This window comes from Sminthopsis crassicaudata, chromosome 3 (genome assembly GCF_048593235.1).
Source record: "Sminthopsis crassicaudata isolate SCR6 chromosome 3, ASM4859323v1, whole genome shotgun sequence".
Taxonomy (NCBI): Eukaryota; Metazoa; Chordata; class Mammalia; order Dasyuromorphia; family Dasyuridae; genus Sminthopsis; species Sminthopsis crassicaudata.
In genome coordinates, this window is record NC_133619.1 from 375,368,052 (window position 1) to 375,379,992 (window position 11,941).

At 37.9% G+C, this 11,941-nt stretch overlaps 1 protein-coding gene across 5 annotated transcripts in view; it reads right to left on the reverse strand.

Moving 5' to 3' along the window:
* ZRANB3 (zinc finger RANBP2-type containing 3) overlaps window positions 1-5,851 on the reverse strand; it is a 200,804-nt gene extending 194,953 nt beyond the window's left edge. For 3 of the 5 annotated variants that reach the window (XM_074301902.1, XM_074301903.1, XM_074301901.1), the window contains exon 1: window positions 5,189-5,851. In XM_074301902.1, coding sequence (XP_074158003.1) covers window positions 5,189-5,216 — 28 coding nt within the window. In that variant the 5' untranslated portion in view covers window positions 5,217-5,851. The remainder of the gene's footprint in view (window positions 1-5,188) is intronic. The other 2 variants (XM_074301899.1, XM_074301898.1) reach the window with 2 other exon arrangements.
* Between the last annotated feature and the right edge of the window lie 6,090 nt (window positions 5,852-11,941).

Here is an 11,941-nt window from a genome sequence, read left to right on the forward strand (position 1 = left end):
AATAAAAATGGCCTATCTTTTTCATGCTTACTGTTGACAGCATGTACCCTATGCACCCCCTCATTTGTAATTGTGAAATCTTTATAAAATCCAAATACAAGACTTCAAATTTAGCCCTATTAAATACTATCTTATTACTTTGTCTTATTCTAACTTTTCAAGACCTTTTGGTATGACAATTGTTACCTAAACTGTTAGTTAATCCTCCTAAATTTGGACCATCTGTATTCTTTGGGTCTAGTCATCTAGTTTCAAATTCATGTATGTGCTAGATATTATTTATTACCCAATACATATTTCTCCAAAAACATAGTATGATACTGTCAAATTATTTTCTAAATACAGGTGTACTGTATTTCTCTCTCTCTCTCTCTCTCTCTGCATATAGATATAGAGAAAAAGAAAAAGCGAGAGAGACAAAAGTGACAGAAAGAGGAAGGGAGGGAAGGAGAAAGGAAGAAAGAGAGGAAGGGAAAGAAAGAGGGAGGGAGGGAAGGGAGGCAAAGAGAGCCCTAGGAGGAGGGAAGGAAGAAAAGGAGACAAAAAGTGAGGGAGGAAAAGGAGAGAGGGAAGGACAGAAGGAAAAAAGGTGAAAAGGAAGAAGGTAGGGAGGGAAAAAGGGAAAGAAGGAGGTTAGAAAGGAAGGAAAGGTAAGCATTCTCCCAATCTACCAGCCTTGTAACCTTATTCAAAAAGGACACCTTATTAAATATGGCAAGCTCTGTTCCTGACAAAAGTTCAGGGGTTCTTGTTGAATTTTAGTGTTACAAAGATTACTTCTAAAAGTTTAGCAATCAAATCCATGATTATTTCATTGTACAAAGAAAATTTGTCCAAACCTAGTGACTTGAACTCAATGAGGACAACTGAAAAATGGGTTTTTATACTACTCACTTTACAGTCCCTTTGGTTAACCATTTTTGTTCAAATGGATCTACCGCACCATATTAATCACTATTCCCTAATAAAAATCCCATCTTATTAATATTTTATTTTTCCTATATAGACCATAATTATTCCTTTCTCCAAGCACTTGAACATATTTCTCCAAATCCTTGGATTCCTCTTCCTCCTCTCTTTTAAGATAACTTCCAACATACTATATCCTATAACTTTTTTTTTTCTCAATTCCTATAGGATTTATAATCTGCACTATAGTATAATAACAGTTCTAATTTTATTTAGCATTTATATAATGCTTTAAGAGTTGAAAGGTTTTATGTTACCTCATTTGAGCTTCACAATAATGCTAAGGCAGGTATTAGTCACTGACTATTCTGCATTGATAAATTTTCATTGAGTTTTATTCTATGTTGACTGAAAATAAGACTATATTGGAGGACAGGAACTAGGTTTGATATATATTGTCTCATTTTCTCATTTGTGCACACAGGCACAGGACATCCAGAAAATATTTGCCATACTTGTTGATTTCTAACAGTCAACTAGGGATACCTACACCCTACAATATAGAAAAATAAGTACCTAAAATGATTCTTTATTTCCTGTAAAACACTTTAGTTCATATTCTAGAAATTCAGTCCTAGTTACTCTCCCAAGCTTGTCTTGCATTACCAACCCCCTTTTTGTATACATTCAGCTTAATATCTCATAGGTACCTCAAACTTGATTTCATTTTCATTTCAATGTTGTATTCTGGCTTCTAGAATTTAGAACGAAAATTCTGCTGTATATTTGTTGTCTCTTCCTGGAACTGCCCTCAGCGCCTAGAATCTCATGACCTTTAAAAATTCAATATTCTCAATACAGATTATCCCTCTGTAAGGCCCACTCTCTTTTCCCACTGTAGAGTTCCTCCTGGAAATACCATCAAACTAGACTCCCAGCATCACAATTCTTTCTTCTTTAATCTACCCTCTAAATAGTTATTTTTTCAAAGTGAAAATCTGACCACACCACTCTTTTCAAAAAACTCTCATTATTCTTTAATATCTCTAGAATCAAATGCAAAGTCTTTACTTTGGTCTTTAATGTCCTCCATAAACTGATTTCAAATTCCCTTTCCAGCCTTATTTACTTTCCTTCATGTACTCTATGGCTAGCCAAACTGACTTACTTGCTGTTCCTCCCCCAATCCTAGATCTTCCATTTCCATGCCCAATATGCTTGAAACACACTCCTTTATCTACCAATTGGAATCCCTAGTTTCCTTTAAATCTCAGCTGAAATGGCATTTTCTACTTTAAGCCTTTCCTAGTTTTCTTAGTTGTCAATACCTATATCCCCCCTTCATCTTATATTTTTATATATTTATACATGTAAATGTATAAGTATATACCTAAAAGAAATGTAAGATCTTTAAAGGCAGGAACTGTTTCCTTTTGTATCACTATGCCTAACACACTATTAATGCTTACCAGACTGAAATGAGAATTTAAGGATTGTAGAAATCATGCAATTCCACTCTTGTTCTCCAGATAAACACTCTAGAACATATTGCATGTGTATAGCATTCCATATTTTATAAAATTAAAGATGGAAATAAGGGTAGAAAGAATACTAAGAATAGGTACTCTCTCAAGGCTGATCTCTATTAACTTGTGGGCAAACGATTATCTCAGTTACACCAACAATAAGTAAAGAATACATCTTATTTATACTTCCATCAAAAGGATGTTGTAAAGCTGTTACTCAAAGAATTATTAAATTGATGCAGCTTTATGGACACTAATTTGAGATGTAGAAACCATAATCCTATGCCTGTCATTATTTCAAGTACACTGGATTAGTAAAGAAATATGCATATTCTCCTTTCCTTGTTGACAGATCCTTAAAGCAAGAAGTAAGATTGCACCTATAAACTCAAGGTATTAGATATCTTAGGTCAATTCCAATTCCAAAATTCTCATTCTAGTTTATTTAATACAAAGTGTCTTAGTACAGTGAGTATTCAATAGTCCCTGCCTTGTTGAGCTAATTAGGAAAATTATTTTTTTTATTAATTTTATAATTATAACATTTTTTGACAGTACATGTGCATAGGTAATTTTTTACAACATTATCCCTTGTACACCCTTCTGTTCCTAATTTTTCCTCTCCTTCCTTCCACCCCCTTCCCTAGATGGCAGGCATTCCCATACATATTAAATATGTTATAGTATATCCTAGGTACAATATATATGTGCAGAACCGAATTTTGTTGTTGTTGTTGTTGCAAAGGAAGAATTGGGTTCGGAAGATATAAATACCCTCGGGAGAAAAACAAAAAATGCTTAACAGTTCACACATTTCCCAGTGTTCCTTTTCTGGGTGTAGCTGATTCTGTCCATCATAGATCAATTGGAATTGGATTACCTCTTTTCTATGTTGAAGATATCCACTTCCATCAGAATACATCCTCATACAGTATCATTGTTGAAGTGTATAATGATCTCTTAGTTCTGCTCGTTTCACTCAGCATCAGTTGAGTCCCTCCAAGCTTCTCTGTATTCATCCTGCTGGTCATTTCTTACAGAACAATAATATTCCATAACATTCATATACCATAATTTACCCAACCATTCTCCAATTGATGGGCATTCGTTCATTTTTCAGTTTCTAGTCACTACAAAAAGGGCTGCCACAAACATTTTGGCACATACAGGTCCCTTTCTAATAAGAAAAAATTTAAACAGATTTACATCACATTAGATAGATATGAATTGATATAAAGACCATCATGAGTTTCTACAAAAATACCACTCAGTGTAATAGTCCACATGGAAGAACCAATGCTAGAGAAATAAAAAGTTACTTTCAATTTAGAAGTCTACCATCTTAGGGCAAATTTGAAATGTGAAGCACCAGGAAACAGCTGATAAAGGAAATAAAATTAATGCAGGCATAGGTCAGGGTATGACAGCAGAAGTTATATGGCAGAGATGGTTGGGTTGAAGAAGCACAAAGTGGGGGGGGGGGGGGAAGAGAGAGAGGTGAAATTAATAAAGAAAATAGCGAGGACAAAATACATGATCAAAGTCTCAGAAGAGTCCATTGTTACCTCCCTAGTCACAACATAAGATGAAGGACAGAAAAGATGTCTAATACTGAAAGACAGTTAAGATACAGTAAGTCCAGTCCTCTTCTAGGCTATCTCACTACTTCTTTAGCTAATGTCACACAGATGAGTCCAATCGCCACTAGGCCTTTTCTTCCCAAGGCAATGACTTCCATCCTACCCTCCAACTGCAATATTTTTGTGACTTTTCTTCAACTATGTCTCTAAAGTTCATATAAACCTAATTTTATACACATAAAAATTTAGGGAAGAATTTACAGAATCAAGGATTTATAACTAAGAAATATTAACATTCATTAAGCCAAACACCTCCATTTTCCACAAAAGGCAACTGGCTTGTCAAGTTTGGTCAGGGGATTAAGTGACAGAAATAGCATGTAAACTCTGGTACTCCAACTTCAGGAACATATTTCTTTCCACTGTTAACTATACAATATCCAAGATCACTGTTTTGACCTTATCTGACCTTACTGACCTTTTTCAACTGTAAAATGAGAATAACAGTGCCTACCTTCCAAGGTTGTTGGATCAAATGAGATGTTAAGTACCTTAACAAATGCTTGTTTCCTTCCTAAAATTGACTATGAACTAGCCTTAATGGTGTTTTTCTTTCTGAAATTACCTTTCAATTATGTATCTATCTTGTTTGTCTATAGCTTTTAGCAAACACTAGAATGTCTCCCATAAGCTCCTCAACCGAATGGAACATGCTTTTGTGGTGGAGCGTGGAAGGTTGTTTTGTTTCTAAATCTCCAGCATTTAGTACATTATTTTTCTACAGTGGCATTTAATAAATGCTTGTCTGACTGGCCAGAAGAGTACGGGGAAAAATTCTATTATCCTTTACCAGTCTAGGATATGCAAAGCGCTTTACAAATATGATCTTATTTTATTTCGGCAGGAGGAAATAGGTGCTATTATCTCCATTTTACAGCTGAGGAAACTTAGGAAGGCAGAAATTAAGTGACTTGCCCAGAATTACAGAACTAGTGTCTGGCTTGTTTTGAATTTGGATGCTCCGGACTACACGTCCAGCATACTCTCCATTACGCAACAGGCAATAGAAATTCCGCTTTTTTCCCCCACCCCCATTTCCTTCATTCTCCCCCAAAACATTAAGACACTTCTCCCCCATTTCCCCTACTAAGCCTCCGATATCCCCTTCCAAACCTGGAGACAGCTGAGGATAACTGCCCATCAAGCTGAAATCAGACCCTCACCTGGTCGGAGAGGAATTCTGAAGCTCAGGATCCCGCCAAGGGTTTGGGAGCATGGGCACGCCCCTTACCGGAAGTGACGTCAAGAGGCGCGGCGAAAGGAAAGGCAGGGACAACCCTAGTCTCGTTTCTAAGAATATCTCCTGAGATAGCTTTCCTTCCTAGATGCTCGGATCTAGGGTACGGGAAAGACTAAAAAGGAAAAGACCGCGATAGCCCCTAACCACTCCTGAGAAAAAGCGGGCTGGGGGAGGGTTACTGGCTTCCCGCCCCCAAGCCTTCTCCCTTCCCATTGGCCAAAGTTGCAAGCCTCTCTTGGAAACTGCAATTCCCGTGATGCTCAGTGGAAGATAAAGAGAGAATAGTTCTTTAGAATGTTGCACATCATGTTGGAAGTTGTAGTTTCCACTTAGGAAGTGGGGGAACCGTCTCCCTTAGCTACTGAAGCCTGAAGTTGAAAGCTCGGAGGATCAGTGCTCCTAATAAGACTCCTCTTAGAACTCAAGAGCGTCTCCTGATTTCTAACAGTAATAATCACATAAGCGCAAGGTCGTCTTTTCAGACTCAGGAATGATTCCTCACCCTACCACCGTCCCTGCCTCAGAGTCCCATTCGTGGGAAAAGGTGGCCTCGTTACAAGAGAAGGAAAAGCCTTATCACCCAGAACGACCCAGGGATTGGCCAGTGGCCTTGTCTCTCAAGCGGAGATCCCTGAAGCCGATTGGTCCTTTTTTTTTCTCCGAGGCTGAAGTAGGGTTGGCACTTAGCTCGACCGCGGCCCGGGAGGGGCACAGCAGGATGGGGGGAGGGAGTAGAAAGGGGCGTATTCCGAGAATTGATTGGTGGAGATTGATATCTTTCCTCAGCTCTCAGACCACCAATTGGCCAGCTTCCCTTGGAGGAGGTGGACGAGGGCTAGTGCGTGGGGGGGGGGGGGCGGGTCTTCTTTAGCAGCGGTAGCCGCTGGAGCCGGTGTCCGGGGCTGGTGATGGGGTTAATTCTCTCCCGTGTGACTCCCAGTCGCGCCCACCCAACCCCTCTGTCTCCCTGCTGCGCCGCGCTCCGACCGCCTCCTCCTCCTCCTCCTCCTCAGTAACTCGGGTAAGAGACGTTTCCACCACCACCACCCCCGCCACCCCCAGCCACCTCCATCCCCCGCTTCAGCTCCCCGGTATACCGCGCCTCCCTCCCCCGCCCGCCAACCGGTCCTCTAACGGAGAAGGTGCTTGGTCTGGCAAGCGATTGGGGGGGAGGGGGTGTGTCGGGGAAAGGGTAGCCTTCCCAGCTGAGCCGGTGGAGGTCTCAGGGACCCGCCTGCGCCCCTAGCCCCCGACCGACGGGGTTCGAAAGACGCGCCCCCCTCCCCCCGGCCGCCGAACCTTGGGCTAAAGAGCCCTCCCCTCTTCACCCCTCCCCCTCCGGCCCGGGGCCATGTGAAGACCGAGTCCCCATAGGCCTAGTGGAGGAAGCATGGGGGGAGCTCCGTTTGTAGTGCCCGTGTCCCTGCCATGGCGGCGGCGGCTGCTGCAGCTGCTGTAGCTGTTGCTGCTGCGTCCCCTAGGACTCAGGAGAACAGAAACTGCAGGCCCGAGAGACGCCGATCTCTCAGTGGGGGGCCCGTGCCTGTGCACCCCGACTCTCGGGGCCTGGGCAGCGGCAACAGTAGCGGCCTCACGGGGCGGGGGAACGCTTTGTGTTTCTTTTGAAAATTTTTTTTTTTTTTTTTTTTTTTTGCGTTTAGAGCTAATGGTGAATGAGCCCTTGTCACACTACTTTGAAGGGAAAAAAATGTTGAATGTTACCCCATACATACAAACACACGCACACTCACCTCTTTTTTTTATGGATGGCACCGGGACTAGTAATGAAATTTTTTCTGTTCATCTTTGTATCCTAAGAAAGCACTAGGATTGTTTGGTTTTATGTTAGAGCTAGCAAGTTGATCGATGCTGTCAGTGACATACTGCTGGCGAAGACTTTTCTCCTTCTGGTGATGGTGTATTTGAAGGAAGTGGTTGAGAAAATTAGCAGTGAGATGTTTGGGGTTGGTTTTTTACCTCTAAAGTTCTCTCTGGACCTTTGACCTAAAGATGGTTTTCTGTCTGAAACCACTCGAGTTACAAATACATCAACTTGTCCTTTTTGTGATTGGTTTGTTTTCAAATTTCTAATTAAAATACTGAAAAGGTACTTCTTATTCTAAGTTCAGAGCTTTTGGTCAATAGCCATTTTTAAAAAATTTCTTGAAAAATGAAGCATAAAATTAGGAAATATTGTCAAACTAAAACCTCACAAAGTTATATTGGATGGAGTGAAAGTTTAATATTAAAAACTATACTGTTATCCATATATAGGGGAGAGTAGTATAATTGAATTTTACTTTCTTTTAATGTGATAAAATTTTATTTGATTATATTTTTAGTTTATTTTCAATAACAATCAATAAATTATCTATTAAGCATCTATTGTGCTAACCATTTATAGCATTTTGCTATTACTTACCACTAAGCTCTTAACATCCAATTCTATCTGTAGGAACAGCTTAGATTAGAAAAAGCTAATGGGATACTCGGAATATATCAGTAGATGGTTTTTGGATTGTTAAACTATTGATACTTTTAGCTACCAATTGCCTTAATTGTGAAAAAAATTTAACTATATGCTGGAATCAGCCTACACTAGATAGATTTACTTAGTCACATTCATGTAATGTTTATACTATCAGGACTGTGACTAGTAGTTTTACTTATAGTGTGACTATGTTAAAGTTTGACTCACAATTTTGTCATGTTTTAAAAAGAAAAGTTACATGGGAAATCGTCAGATATCATTTATTTATCTTAGAAATTGATCTTAGAATTTGATCTTAGAAAATACCTTTGTGTAATGATGTTTGCTTCTTTTTGACTACTGAATAATAATAGTATTAAAACCAAGTCATTCATTAAATTTAATTCAGTCTAAAATTCTCATAAGAAATAAGTAATTTCAATAAAGAATAAAATGATAACCAAATATTCATAATATCACCATATAGCAATAGACAAGATCATTTAGTCGAACTGCCTCACAACAACCTTATATTGTAGGTGCTATCATCACCATTTTTTAGTTAAGAAAACTGGGACTTTGAGAGGCCCAATGTCACAAAGTTAAGTTTCTAAGACTACTCAGATCCAAGTTTTGCTAATTTCAAATTCAATAATCTCTCCAATCCAATAAAAGATAAAATTTTAAGAGGTAACTTGGTCAAGGTCATACGGGTACAAACCTTTTTGTTTGCATATGCAATATTTTATCAAGATTGAAGAGCCATCTATAGATGAAATAGCAATGATAGAAAACATTGGGTTGTGGATAACTTGACTACAGTGATATTCTCTTAATTCTTTTTTAGGTTAAAGTTTGTATCTGTTGATTTCAGCAATCATCCTACATAATAATTTTATATCCAAGTCCAGTCTTCTTGTTAGACACAAAATTGGAAGGTGAATCAGTAACTTAGGCGAATCTAAATATATATTTAAATATATTTCAAAAGCATAAAGTATCAATAACTTTGCAGAAATTGAGTACTGCATTTTTTTAGGTATAGTTCTAATATACCTATAGGCCATTTGTAATTTTTTTTTTCAACTCAGCATCAAATATGTAAGAAAATATAGAAAGTTGACCAAAGTTATGTTTTTTTTTTTTTTTTTTTTTTTTTTTAGACATTATGAACAATCAATTTTAAACCTTTATTGAAGCCTTATTATAAAGGTACCATTAGGATAACTTCCAATTGGATCTTGGTGGCTACAAAACTCTCCTAAAGAGGTCCTTTTTGGTACTCAAAAGTAATTCATTTGGACATTATCTGTTCTGTAGCAGGTGGTAGTTTCTTTTATGGCCTCCCCCAAAATAGCTGAATGTTTTATTAGACAGGTTTTTTTAATATGATTGTAAAGTTTAGGATTACTTAGTGCTGAAATAAACTTTCATAATTTTTGGAGGGGAAAGGAGGAAGTGTTTCCTTTAGTAGCACTTGTGAAGCTTTTTGGTAAATTTTACTTTTTGGTAAATACTGAGCTCAGGTCTTTTAGTAGTGTAGTTGTAATAGTCTTTCCCAAATAATAATATTATGAACACTTACATATTAAAAGGCTTTCGAAATGTTAACTTTTTAAAAAGGTCAATTTCTTCCTTCCTTCCTCCCTCACTCCTTCCCTCCTTCCCTCCTTCCTTCCTCCCTTCTTCCCTTCCTTCCTTCCTTCCTTCCTTCCTTCCTTCCTTCCTTCCTTCCTTCCTTCCTTCCTTCCCTCCCTCCTTCCTTCCTCCCTTCCTTCCTTCCTTCCTTCCTTTTTCCCTTCCTCCCTCCCTTCCTTCCTTCCTTCCTTCCTTCCTTCCTTCCTTCCTTCCTTCCTTCCTTCCTCCCTCCCTCCCTCCCTCCCTCCCTCCCTTCTTCTCTCCCTCCCTTCCTTCCTTCCTTCCCTCCTTCCTTCCTTCCTTCTTGTTTTTATTTACTAGATATATGCATGGATAATTTTACAACATTGACAATTGCCAAACCTTTTGTTCCAAGTTTTCCCCTACCCCCCCATGGCAGGTTGACCAATACATGTTAAATATGTTAAAGTAGAAATTAAATACAATATATGTATACATGTCCAAACAGTTGTTTTGCTGTACAAAAAGAATCGGACTTTGAAATAGTGTACAATTAGCTTGTGAAGGAAATTCAAAATGCAGGCAGACAAAAATAGAGGGATTGGGAATTCTATGTAGTGGTTAATAGTCATCTCCCAGAATTCTTTTGCTGGGTGTAGATGGTTCAGTTTATTACTGCTCTATTGGAACTGATTTGGTTCATCTCATTGTTGAAGATGGCCACGTCCATCAGAATTGATCATCATATAGTATTGTTGTTGAAGTATACAACGATCTCCTGGTCCTGCTCATTTCACTCAGCATCAGTTCATGTAAGTCTCTCCAGGCCTTTCTGAAATCATCCTGCTGGTCTTTTCTTACAGAACGATAATATTCAGATACTACAAATTTATATCAGCCATTCTCCAATTGATGGGCATCCACTTAATTTCCAGTTTCTGGTCACTTCAAAGAGGGCTGCCACAAACATTCTTGCACATACAGATCCCTTCTTTAGGATCAAAGAGGTCAATTTCTATTAGTCAACTCTTTCAAGGGAAGTTTCTAGGCAGATCTTATATCTGTGTTGCAAATAGCTATGAGAAGTGCAAGGAATTATAAACTGCAGACAACAACATGTCACATCTTTAGAATGACACCGGTACATTTAAATAATTATGTTAGCGTGACATTAAAAATTCAAATAAGTTGTTTTATAAGGAAAAAAGTTCTTTGGTAACTCTTTTAAAATAAACAATTGCCAGTGAATTCTAACATTTTTTTAATACTTGCAAATAACCTATGTAATTAAGTCAGGAGATTATTGTAAGATTATTCCTTGTGGGGTAAATTTTACCTATAGCTGGTAAATTTTTTTTTTTTTTAATTTAAATAGAAAATTGGCTCAGAGAATTGAGCAAAGTGATTAGTTATTTAATTCTGTGCAAAGTAATTTCTTCCTCTCCCATTCCAAAAGCATCTTTCCTCCTTCTCACATTTTATCCCTTAATGTTCTGGCTCTTTCTTTCCCTTTGCAAGTCAGTAGTATTTTTTACCATCCACTAATTTTCCATCTTTTTTCTTGCCAGCTTCTAACACTGATTTTTTTTTTAAATCTCTCATTTGGTTTCCTCTCTGTGCCTTCTGTAACATTTAAATTTATAACTTTTGTCTTTTACTTGAGCTTTTAAATTTTTTTTAATAATACCTGTAATGTCTTGTAACTTGGGTTTTTTCCATTTTCATAAGGATTGAGTTAGACAAGTTGCAATGGTTTGTTGCTGTAGCTTTGACTAAACATTGCTTCTATACATAAATATCCATTACCAAAAAAACTATTCTTCTTTATCCTTAATTCTCCTTGAACATTTGTAATTTGAAACTACAACATTTAAAGATGTAAATATAATTATGTGATGGTACATTAAATTTAGCCAGTATGAAAGATAAAGTATTTCAATTTGTAGGGCAGTTATGGTTGTAATATTACCCTTACTGCTATGCTTGGGGGTGTGTGTGTGTGTGTGTGTGTGTGTGTGTGTGTGTGTGTGTGTGTGTGTAAAATGAGCAATTGTATTCTGCCATTTTACTGTACTACTGAATCCCAGTTCACTGTTAGATAAATTCACATTTGTTTTATTTTGGTACCTGAGCTGAGATGTCTCCTTCTACCCAAATCCCCTTTCTTCCCCCCAAGGAGGGGGAAAAAGTGTCTCTGCACCAACAAATTTCTGGACACATTCGCAAAGACATTATAATATCTTAAATCAAAATCTGGTTTTTCAAAATCTTCCAGAATCATTGGATGCAATGTTATATAGTACATAGCATACAGCTTAACAATGGTTATAATAATGAATGTTTGTAGCTGGAGTAAACAAAAATACTTCTGGGATGAATTGTTGCAATTGGTTGTTATCCTTCATGCTTGAAGAGGACCAAAATGATATCACTATTTTGGGATCAGACCAATATGAGTTCAAAAGGCCCTACTACAAGTTGGGCACAAATAAGTCATATGAATATTTGGAGTGAAGATGTCTCTATGCACATTTCCTTTTTCTTTTGAGCTAATGCA